This window comes from Oryctolagus cuniculus, chromosome 18 (assembly GCF_964237555.1).
Source record: "Oryctolagus cuniculus chromosome 18, mOryCun1.1, whole genome shotgun sequence".
Classification (NCBI taxonomy): Eukaryota; Metazoa; Chordata; class Mammalia; order Lagomorpha; family Leporidae; genus Oryctolagus; species Oryctolagus cuniculus.
In genome coordinates, this window is record NC_091449.1 from 10330003 (window position 1) to 10342285 (window position 12283).

The 12283-nt window shown below is 51.2% G+C and overlaps 1 protein-coding gene across 1 annotated transcript in view; it reads right to left on the bottom strand.

The window, feature by feature from the left end:
- Positions 1-12283, bottom strand: part of SAE1 (SUMO1 activating enzyme subunit 1) — a 67041-nt gene that overhangs the window by 21239 nt on the left and 33519 nt on the right. The window contains exon 6 of the mRNA XM_051837389.2: positions 9877-9982. Within this exon, the coding sequence (XP_051693349.2) occupies positions 9877-9982 (106 nt within the window). The remainder of the gene's footprint in view (positions 1-9876; positions 9983-12283) is intronic.

Below are 12283 nucleotides of genomic sequence, written 5' to 3' on the forward strand. Positions count from 1 at the left end.
CTGTTCTGATTCAGCTCTCCATTAACTCGCCTGGGAAGGCCGTGAAAGGCTGACCCAAGTACTTGGGCCCTTGGCACCCAGTAGGAGAACTAGACGGAGTTTCAAGCTCCTGGCTTTGGCCTGGCCCAGCTCCAGCGGTTGTGGCTATTTGGGCAGTGAACTAGCAGAGGGAACATCTTTCTCTCTGTCTCTCCTTCATGTTCTGTCATTCTGCCGTTCAAATGAACTTTCTCAAGGCCCCCTTCTATATGGCAGAGCTGGGACCTGAACAAACTTGTTTCTCTTAAATCCAAACACAGAGAATTCAAGGTTTTAAGCTTAGATGACCAAGAAATTTCTATTAAAGGAGAAAGCTGTTGTGTGAACTCCAAACTTACCGGCGCCCATATGGGATGCCAGCACTGAAGGCGGAGGCTTTACCTACTACACCACAGCGCCAGTCCCGAACTCCAAACTTGCTTTGCTAGATTTATGAACCAAGAACTAACAGCAGCAGCCTTAGAAAAGACACGAGGGGGGCCAGCGCTGTGGGGTAGTGGGTAAAGTCATTGCCTGCAATGCCAGCATCCCATATGGGTACTGGTTCGTGTTCTGGCTACTCTACTTCCTACCCAGCTCCCTGCTAATGTGTCTGGGAAAGCAGCAGCAGATGTCCAACTACTTGGACCCCTGCACCCAGGTAGGAGACCCGGATGGAACTCCTGGCTCCTGGTTTCAGCCTGATCCAGGCCTGGCTGTTGCAGAGTGAACCAAGAGATGGAAGATCTCTCTTTGTCTCCCCCTCCTCTTTCTGCAACTCAGTTTTTTTTTTTTTTTTTTTTTTTTTTTTTTTGACAGGCAGAGTGGACAGTGAGAGAGAGAGACAGAGAGAAAGGTCTTCCTTTGCCGTTGGTTCACCCTCCAATGGCCGCCGCGGCCGGCGCGCTGCAGCCGGCGCACCGCGCTGATCCAATGGCAGGAGCCAGGAGCCAGGTGCTTTTCCTGGTCTCCCATGGGGTGCAGGGCCCAAGCACCTGGGCCATCCTCCACTGCACTCCCTGGCCACAGCAGAGGGCTGGCCTGGAAGAGGGGCAACCGGGACAGAATCTGGCGCCCCGACCGGGACTAGAACCCGGTGTGCCGTCGCCGCTAGGCGGAGGATTAGCCTATTGAGCCGCGGCGCCGGCCAACTCAGTCTTTCAATTAAATAAAAAAGAAGGAGGAAAGGAAGGAGGGAGGGAGGGAGGCGGGGGGGGGCACCAGGAACTCCCTGGGAGGCACGGTTCCTACGGCATTAGCCCCAGCAGACCTGTGAGTCGCTGATTATTAGTGAGCCTTTGCTCCCTAGACACTGACAGCTGAAGAAACCGGACGTGCTCCCTAATCTACGGATGGGTTAGGACCAGACCCACGGCCATGGTCTGAGGCTTACAGCATCTTGTACCATGGCACAGCCTGGAAAAGACCAAAATCAACTGTGCAAATTACACCACCTAGATGGCTACACTGGAACCTTAAATAAATTAATGAAGCCACATGTTAAAAACTGACCAGATTCTTCGAACTTGGGGCCATCAGTCAACCCACATGTAGCAGCTCTGTGTCAGATCTGCAGCCAACAGTCAGGAGGCCAGCGAGGCAGGGGTGGCGGGAGATTACAGAGTGAGGAGAGAGGACTCAGATGTGAGGAGTAGGTCCTAGAGGTAACTCTGCAGCTGAGCAGTGGAGAAAAGAGAACCCATCATGTCATAAGGCAGAGGCCTGGGTTCAAGCCCTGGCGTCTGATTCCAGTTTCCTGCTGACGTACATCCTGGGAGGTATCGAGCTATAGCTCCAATATTTAGGTCCCACGCACCCATGTGGGAGACCCACACTGAGTTCTGGGCTCCTGCCTTCAACATGGCCCAGTCTTGGCTGTTGTGGGCATTTGTGGAGTGAACCAGCAGATGGGAGATTCCTCTGTCAAATAACATTAAAATACATGATATATGGAAAAAGAAATGAGGGTGAGAGCAGGTGGTGACAGGTATCTGAGGGGCAAGAAGCAGTTCAATATGATACCAGGAGAGAGTTCTAGGAGGGCAAAAGAAGAGTGGAAAGGAACAAAGGAGGTCAGCCGGTCGCAGGTCTGGGGTCTGGTCCAAGAGGCCTACATTGTATCCCAAAGGCAAAAGAGAACCCTGGGAGGGTTTTGGCTTTTAAACCCAGCACCCTGCTGCCCAGTAAAGAAGATGTATGCAAAGACGAGACCTGGGCAGAGACCAGCCAGGAGGCGGCCTTCCAGCAGAGCTCACCCTGAGAGTTCCTGCCACTCTGGGCAGGGGAGGACCCTGGCTCCATTCCCATGGGGCGCCTGATAAAGTCCTTGAACTCAACATTGCAGAAGAGAAAACGGCAAATGGGTCAGAACAAGACTCAACCGGGAACACTAATTCCTAGAACTCTCACTTTGAGAATATAAAGTAGGTGGTGTGGGAGGCACACCTTATACGTCTTATACCTACCCCTCCCATACCTATGGCAGCTCAGCAGCCATGAGTGGACTCACACTAGGCCACCACAGATGCTCTTTGCACCCCACCCTCATCTCCCAGCACCAGCTGTATTCCTAGCAAGGTCCTGGCCAGCTCTTTTTTTCCTCGTTTTGTTTTTTAAAGATTTATTTGAAAGAGTTACACAGAAAGAAGGAGAGGCAGAGAAAGAGAGAGGTCTTCCTTCCATTGGTTCACTCCCCAGTTGGCCACAACGGCAGGATCCAAAGCCAGGAGCCAGGAGCTTCATCTGGGTCTCCCATGTGGGTGCAGGGGTCCAAGGACCTGGAGCATCTTCCACTGCTTTCCCAGGCCATAGCAGAGAGCTAGATCGGAAGTAGAGCAGCTGGGACTCAAACTGGCGCCCATATGGGATGCCTGCACTGCAGGCGGCAGCTTTACCCGCTATGCCACAGCACCAGCCTCCTGGCCAGCTCTTAACAAAAGTTCAAAGTTTGTTTGCAGTTAATTTTGTTTTAAAAAGATTCATTTTATTTGAAAGGCAGAATGACAGAGAGAGAGATATCTGCCTTTCAAATACATAAATCTTAAATAAATTAAAAAAAAAAAAAGCACAAGAGTGTACCAAGGCTCTGATCCAGTTTATGGGCTCCACTTCTCCTATGGCCGAGGTGTCGCCTAACTTGGTTGAGTCTTCAGAAATCTCAGAGTGGGGTAGGCATTCTGGGGTTTTGAGTTAAGCTGCCACTGGGAATGTCTGCATCCCACATCAGACAGCTGGCTGCAGTCCTGGCTACTCTACTTCCAATCCAGCCTCTTGCTAATGCACACCCTGGGAGGCAGCAGGGAATGGCTCAAGTACGTGGGTCACTGCCACCCACGAGGGAGACCCGAATGGAGTTCCTGGCTCCTGGCTTTGGCCTGGCCCAGCCCTTGACTGTTACAGGCATTTGGGGAGTGAACCAGAGATAGACGAACTCCTCTTTCTGTTGTTCTACCTTTGAAACAAATAAAAATAAACTTAAAAGGAAATCTGGGAGCGTAAGAAAAATAAGGAAATCTAATACATTCCTAGTGTTTTGACTGAGCGAGTCTGAGCTAAAACCAGAGAAGCAGTATTTTCCCACACTCCAAGTGGTTCTGCCATCCGATCCGCCGGGAAGCCACTGGTCAGCGCGGCACAAGCTCTGTCCTGCTGGCCCTTTACCACGCTACTCCTGTCTGCAGGACGCCAACTGCTCACAAAGACCTGTGCCTCCCAGTCAGCTCGGATGTCTCATCTGCTGAGACTGTGCAACTCAGAGTTGGCCCAACCCGCAGTTCCCTGAGCTCCCAGAACAGTCTGCATCTGTTTATTACAGAACAATCCAAGTCTATTAAAAAACAGAAAAGCAAGGGTGTCTGGCTAGGGATGAAGATGCCATTCGGGACACCCACACGGCAGATCACATGGCCTGGGTCTGTTTCCCAGCTTTGCTCCGATTCCAAAGTCCTGCTCATGTGCACCCTGGGAGGCAGCAGGCGATGACTCACGTAGCTGAGTCCCTGCCACCCTCCTGGACGAATGGACTGACTTCTTAGCTCCTGGTTTCAACCTGGCCCAGCTGTTGAGGGAATTTGAGGATTGAAATAACAGATGAGAGAGCTCCGAGTCTCTGCCTTTTAAATAAATAATTTTTAAAAAATCAGAAAAAAAAAAAAAAAAAACCAACCCTGTCTACCCCAAACAGACAGGTTTGTCTACAGCCCTCTACCCTGAGTTTCCTTACAAGGCACACAACGGTTTGTGCTTCCCATTGGCAACACCTCCCCTTCCTCTTCCGGTGATCTGCAGCCATGGCATCTGGCATAGCGCAGGCACTCCTAAAATATCTGGGCTCAGATTATTTTCAGCTGCAATCTGTGGCTCAAACATGGCCTAGGTACTTTTCCATAACCCATCAGAGCAGAGACTGACAAAGTTAAGACGCTCAAGCCGTCTCTGATACGTAATTCCCATCTTGAGTTGAAGTCCGTCTCTTCCTGGTCTGGGCTAGACCTGCGTGTTATTGTTCACGCTGCTAAGTGAATGCTGTTTCCATACTAGACCAGATATTTTTAGCACTCCTGTTATGATAAACTCACAGTAACCTCAAAAAGAACAAATCAAAGTCAAATTTTTGCCACAGGAAACCAGCTCACGCTTAATGTTTTGCACCATGCCACGGGAGAATAATAAAAAGATGAGACCTGTTTGCTCACAGCTGGCGAGGCCAACACTCAAGATCATGGAAAACTGCAGCAGGAAGCGTCCAGCCCGGCCACTATCTCAAGTAAGCTGGAAAAACACTAAACACTCAGACACGGCAAGCTCCCGCACACAGATGCAGGAAGCTGGCTTGTGCATGGAGCAGCAGGCCAGGGCCAGCACGACGCTGCACTCTGAAGCCTGGTGGGGATCAATTCCAAGGACTGGGAGAACTGGAAAGCACATAGGGGCCCTTCCAGATGAAGCTGGTCACGGATGTCCTACACCAGTAGTCCCAGCTGCAGCGTCTCTGCAAAGCTATTAACAGCTCAGACAGTCGAGGGCAAAAACCATCATCAAGGGGGTGTATGTTGTGGCACACGGGGTTAAGCCACTCTCTGGGGTGACTGCAGTTCGTACTGGAGGGTCAGCCGAAGTTCCCGTTCCTCTGCATCAGGTCCACATCACGTTAGCTTCCTGCTAATGCATCTGAGAGGTAGAGGGTGATGGCCTAAGTGCCTGGGTTCCTGCCGCCCATGTGGAAGACCCAGATAGAGTTCTAGGCTTCCGGCTTTCAGCCTATCCAGTCTTGGCTGTTGGGAGCATTTGGAGAGTGAACCAGCAAATGGAAGATTGATCTCTCTTTCAAGTAAATAAATAAATCTTTTAAAACAAAAATCACCAGGAAAGTGTAAATATAACAAAAAGGTTAGGGCCTATCATCTGCTGCTAAGAGACAGGTCTAACAAAGATCTTACTATTGAACATCCAAAAAATCAGGACAGCCACTGTCCATGTGATAGAAAAGAATTGGAGCCTCAAAGAGTCAGGAGACTTGAGTTTTGTGGATTCTCTTATTTTTTTAAAAATTGACACCTATAGTTTTTTCTTTTGAAGATTTTATTTATTTGAAAGACAAAATTACAGAGAGAGAGAGGTAGAGCTAGAACCATCTGCCAGTTCACCTCCCAAATGGTCACACGGGCCAGGGCCAGGCCACATCAAAGCCAGGAGCCAGGAGCTTATCCAGGTCTCCCACACGAGTAGCAGGGTGCTTCTGCTCTCCCAGGTCCATCAGCAGGGAGCTGGATTGGAAGTGGACCATCTGGGACTTGAAACGGTGCCCATATGCAACGCCAGTGCTGCATGCTGCACCTTAATCTGCTGTACTACAGCACCAGCCCCAGACCCTACAAGTTTTTAGAAAACAGTTTGACAACACAAAATATGTACATATTGGCCGGCGCCATGGCTCACTTGGCTAATCCTCCGCTTGCAGCACCGCCACCCTGGGTTCTAGTCCCGGTTGGGGCGCTGAGTACTAGTCCCAGTTGCTCCTCTTCCAGTCTAGCTCTCTGCTGTGGCCCAAGAGGGCAGTGGAGGATGGCCCAAGTGCTTGGGTCCCTGCACATGCATGGGAGACTGGAAGGAAGCATCCAGCTCCTGTCTACGGATCTGCGCAGCACCAGCCGTGGCAGCCATTAGGGGAGTGAACCAACGGAAGGAAGACCTTTCTCTCTGTCTCTCTCTCACTGTCTATAATGCTCTTTCTGTCTCTCTCCCACTGTCTAACTCTGCCTGTCAAAAAAAAAAAAAAACATACATATTAATCAGAAGTGGGCAACCGGCACATCCATCACCTCAGACACTTGCCATTTTTCTGTGTTGGGAACGCAGAACCCTCTCTATCAGTATAAAATTCACTGTTGCCAGTATGGCCGTCCTACTGTGCTACAGGACATGAGAAGCTGTTACAGCTGAACCCATTAACCATCCCCCTCCAACCCTCCCTCCCCTACACTCTCATCCAGGCCCTGATAACTAACCACTGTTCTATTCTCTACTTCTATGAGACCAACTTTTTTTTTGACAGGCAGAGTGGACAGTGAGAGAGAGAGACAGAGAGGAAGGTCTTTCTTTGCCGTCGGTTCACCCTCCAATGGCCGCCGCGGCCTGCGAGCTGCGGCCAGCGCACCGCATCCAAAGCCAGGATCCAAAGCCAGGAGCCAGGTGCTTCTCCTGGTCTCCCATGGGGTGGAGGGCCCAAGCACTTGGGCCATCCTCCACTGCACTCCCTGGCCACAGCAGAGAGCTGGCCTGGAAGAGGGACAACCGGGACAGAATCCGGTGCCCCGACCGGGACTAGAACTTGGTGTGCCGGCAGCGCAGGCGGAGGATTAGCCTAGTGAGCCGCAGTGCCAGCCGAGACCAACTTTTTAGAATCTGTGAGCCCTGGGTTTTAGACCTAAGATACCACCAAGTTGTATGGCTACTGAGAGGCTCCTCCCTGCTGGGCCTCATTTTGTTCATTAAAAGATAGCTGGGGGCTAACGCTGTGCATAGTGGTTAAAGCCACAGTCTGCAGCACTGGCAGCCCATATAGGTGCCAGTTCATATCCTGGTGCTCCACTTCTGATCCAACTCTCTGCTAATGGCCTGGGAAAGCAGTAGAAGATGGCCCAAGTCCCTGGACCCCTGAACCCGCGTGGGAGACCTCGAAGAAGGTCCTGGCCCCTGGCTTCGGATCGGCACAGCTCCGGCCATTGCAGCCAACTGGGGAGTGAACCAGCAGATGGAAGATCTCGCTCTGATTTTCCTTCTCTAACTCTTTCAATAAATAAATAAATATTAAAAAAAAAAAAAAGACAGCTTTTCTAATAGAATTGGGAAGTGGGTTCATTTTGCGTGCCAAGTCAGAGAGCGACTGCGGGCAGCTCCTGCCTGAAGGGTCCTGAGGTCATAAGGTGGTGGCACGAGGGTTCAGACAGGCTGGCTTGGCTGAGGACTCTTCCAGTCACTCTGTCAGAGGTGAAGAATGGAGGGAAGAAGGAGAAGCATGTCATTTGTCATTCTCGGCCTACGGTATGTGAGTTGTTGAGGCTGTGGGTTCAAGTTTCACTTGGACTCCCAATTCCAGCTTCTTGCTGATGTGCACCCTGGCAGGCAGTAAGGGATGGCCCAACAACTTGTTGGGTACTCTGCTACCAACAAGAGAGACCCGTACTGAGTTCCTGGCTTCTCACTTCAGCCTGAACCAATCCAACCTTTTATGAGCACTTGTGTATAAGCTAGCAGATGGAAGATATTTCTCTCTCTTAAAATAAAGTATACATGGGCCGGCGCCGCGGCTCACTAGGCTAATCCTCTGCCTAGCGGCGCCGGCACACCGGGTTCTAGTCCCGGTTGGGGCGCCGGATTCTGTCCCGGTTGCCCCTCTTCCAGGCCAGCTCTCTGTTGTGGCCAGGGAGTGCAGTGGAGGATGGCCCAAATGCTTGGGCCCTGCACCCCATGGGAGACCAGGAAAAGCACCTGGCTCCTGGCTCCTGCCACCGGATCAGCGCGGTGCGCCGGCTGCAGCGCGCCAGCCGCAGCGGCCACTGGAGGGCGAACCAACGGCAAAGGAAGACCTTTCTCTCTGTCTCTCTCTCTCACTGTCCACTCTGCCTGTCAAAAAAAATAAATAAATAAAAATAAAAAAAAAATAAAAAAATAAAGTATACATGCCCAAAAAACCATTCTAATATCACAGACAACGCATATTTCCAGGAGTTGGTTATGTGCGAGGCATTTTCTATGTCGATCATCCAAGGTTCCCAAGAGGCCCTGAGGGAAGTGTGCTATTAATGCGCCATCTTCGGAGAGGACTCTAAGGCTCAGGGAATTTAGGTCAATGGCTCAAGATCACTCATCTTTAAAAAAAAACAAAACAAAACAATCACAATGGCAGAGCCAAGTCTGCTGTATTTCAAAGTTCACGGTCTGGTCTGGACAGCCACATGCTACAGTCCACCATGTAGGCCACCATATTAAAGCCACTGCTTCTCCAGAGGCCTGTCTCCTTCTCTAGGCCCTTGAGAACTTCAACCAGTGACAGGCAGTGGTTGGCAGTGGTGGCAGTGGCGGCAAATGTGCCCTTGTCCCCACTGCTGATGCAGAGCATAGGTTTTGTCTCCTGATCTGGCTCATGCCTACCACCTGGCCTTGAAGACCTAGATGGAGTTCCAGGTTCCTGGCTTTGGCCTGTCACAGCCATTTGTGGAGTGAACCAGCAGACAAAAGATCTCTGTCTCTCTGTCCTTTTCTCTCCTCTGTCACTCTGCTTTCAAACAAATAAACAGTATATCTTAAAGCGGGCAGGTGACACTGCAGGGCAGATTGTGGCACAGTAAGCTAAGCTGCCCTCGGCACACTGGGACCTAGCAGAGCACCGGTTAGGGTCCTAGCTCTTCTGCTTCTAATCCATCTCTCTGCTAATGCACCTGGGAAAGCACGGAGGATGAGGATGGAGCTCTGGGCTCCTGGCTTCAGCCTGGACTACCCCAGGCCATTGTGGCCAATTAAAGAGTGAAACAGCAGATCAAAAACCTCCGTCTCACTTTGTCTTTCAAATAAATAAAAATTAAAAAAGAAAACCACCCACAAAAAAACTATTGCTGTTTCCTTAGCTCAAGGAACCAAATAGGGAGTTAATTTCCACACTGCTACCTCATCGTGGTGCTGTGATGTTGATAGATGAGAAAACCAGAAAACACCCCAGAAACTGCAGAGTTCAATCAGGGAGTGGCGAGGTAGGCACTCCTAACACGTGGGTACGATTATTATACCGTGGGGGCTGTCCTGTATACCACAGGGTGTTTAGTCAACATCCCTGGCCTGGACCATGAGATGCCAGTCATCTCTCGACTCGGCTGTAACAACCAAAATGCCTGCAAGCACAGCCAAATGGCTGCAGCTGACAATCACTGTGAATTCAAATACCATGTGACTCCTTTCATGGCAGTAATTAAGAGCCACATTCAGGCTACACCCAGGACTTCTGCAAAGGGGTGTCTCCTGTTTGCTGAGGGTCTTCTCTACGCAGGCCTGAGTGATCGGTTTCTCTCCGAGGGCACAGGTGCTGCGCTCACATTGACCCTGGACTGGGGAGGGCTCTGCTGACTCCTGCTCAAGACTCACTCTCGCATTAACTATTCAATCATTCCTACACAAACAGCTATTCAGGCCTTTAAAACAGCTCACCCACTCTCAACCCTACTCTTGTTAACACCACTCATCAGCATGGGAAAAGCTTTGTTCATGGATAATACAAACTTGCAACCTAACAAGTGTTACATATTTTCTTTTGAATCTATGCCAAAGGCAAGCCTGCCATGGGGAAGTGCAGCTTGGAGGCCTCACCTTGCAGGAGAAAGTAGTCAGAAGTTGTGCGCTTCAGAGTGGCCTTGGCTTTGTCACTGCTCCAGTCTACCTCCAGTGCTTCCTTAATGGGGCAGAAGACCACCTTCTGTTGAAAAAGAGGCAGAACTGCTTAGGGATAAAAGAGATTAATTCACAAAGCAGGACCTCTTTTCCACCTCTGAAAGAAATGCATTAAAGTTTACTGATCATTAAAGGAAGCCAAGACCCAAGCAAACTCAAGAAACGCTTGTCAAGTACCTACTGTGTGCTCCCCTGGGCCCTGGGGACATGCACTCCCTGCGCTCAGTGGAGACAGGGCCAAACTCAGAAGACCTAGCTCAATTCTAGCTCTCATTCTGGTACAAGTAAGGAGCGAGAATGTACAACTGAAGATAATCAGGGCCAGTGCTGTGGTGCAGTAGTTAAGTTCCCCACATCAGGAGGCTCACATCATCCAATACCTGGCCACTCTGCTTCAGGTCCAGCTTCCTGTTAATGTGCCTGGGAGGCAGCAGAGGATGGCGCAAGTATGCAGCTCTCTGCCAACCGTGCTGGAGACCCAGATGCAGTTCCTGGCTCCTGGCTTCTGCTCCACTGTTCTGGCCATTTGGGGCACGAATACATGGAATGGTGATCTTTACTTCCCAAATAAATCAATCCATCTCGGGGGCCTGCCTTGTGGCGCAGTGGGTAAAGCTGCCAGCTGTGATGCCAGCATCCTACAGAGGCACAGGTTCATGTTCTCGGTCCACTTCCAATCCAACTCCCTGCTAACTGGCCAGGAAAAGCAGCAGCAGATGGCCCAAAGTGTTTAGGACCCAGCCACCAATATGGGAGACTTGGGTGAAGCTCCTGGCTCCTGGTTTTGGCCTAGTCCAGTCCTGGGTGATGCAGCCATCTGGGAAGTGAACCAGTGGATGAAAGATCTCTCTCCCTTGTTTCTCCTTCTCTCTTTCAAAAAATAAAATGTCTTAAAAAAAAAAAAAAAAAAGCCACGGCCAGCGCCGCAGCTCAACAGGCTAATCCTCTGCCTAGCGGTGCCGGCACACCGGGTTCTAGTCCCGGTCGGGGCGCCGGATTCTGTCCCGGTTGCCCCTCTTCCAGGCCAGTTCTCTGCTGTGGCCTGGGAGTGCAGTGGAGGATGGCCCAAGTGCTTGGGTCCTGCACCCCATGGGAGACCAGGAGAAGCACCTGGCTCCTGCCTTCGGATTAGCGCGGTGCGCCGGCCGCAGTGCACCGGCTGCAGCAGCCATTGGAGGGTGAACCAACGGCAAAAGGAAGACCTTTCTCTCTGTCTCTCTCTCTCACTATCCACTCTGCTTGTCAAAAAAAAAAAAAAAAAAAAAAAGCCAGGAAAAAAAAAATTAATCTTATAAAAAGAGATACTCAAGGGGGCTGGCACTGTGGCATAGAAGGTAAGCTGCCACCCACAGTGCCAACAACCCATAGGAGCGCCAGTTGGAGTCCTGGCTGTTCCACTTCCAATCCAGCTCTCTGCTATGGTCTTCGTAAACAGCAGAAGATGGCCCAAGTCTTTGGACCCCTATACCCATGAAGCAGACCTAGAAGAAGCTCTTGGCTCCTGGCTTCAGATCGGCTCAGCTCCAGCCATTACAGCCAACTGGGGAGTGAACCAGTGGATGGAAGACCTCTCTCGGCCTTTCCTTCTCTGTGCGTATAACTCTCATTTTCAAATAAATAAGTAAATCTTTTTTTAAAAAAAAGATACTCAATAGAGCATTACTAGTAATAAAAAAAACACCCTGGCCGGCGCTGCGGCTCAATAGGCTAATCCTCCGCCTAGCGGCGCTGGCACACCGGGTTCTAGTCCCGGTCGGGGTGCCGGATTCTGTCCCGGTTGCCCCTCTTCCAGGCCAGCTCTCTGCTGTGGCCCGGGAGTGCAGTGGAGGATGGCCCAAGTGCTTGGGCCCTGCACCCCATGGGAGACCAGGAGAAGCACCTGGCTCCTGGCTTCGGATCAGCACGGTGCACCGGCTGCAGCGTGCCAGCCGTGGCGGCCATTGGAGGGTGAACCAATGGTAAAAGAACCACCCTGTTTTTCAGTAGAGGAATGGTTTGATAATGACAGATGACAATAAGAACAGTAAGAAAAAAAGCACTTTAGCCGGTGCGGCGGCTCAATAGGCTAATCCTCTGCCTGCGGCGCCGGCACACCGGGTTCTAGTCCTGGTCGGGGCACCAGATTCTGTCCCGGTTGCCCCTCTTCCAGGCCAGCTCTCTGCTGTGGCTGGGGAGGGCAGTGGAGGATGGCCCAAGTGCTTGGGTCCTGTACCCGCATGGGAGACCAGGATAAGCACCTGGCTCCTGGCTTCGGATCAGCGCGATGTGCCAGCTGCGGCGGCCATTGGAGGGTGAACCAACGGAAAAGGAAGAGCTTTGTCTCTCT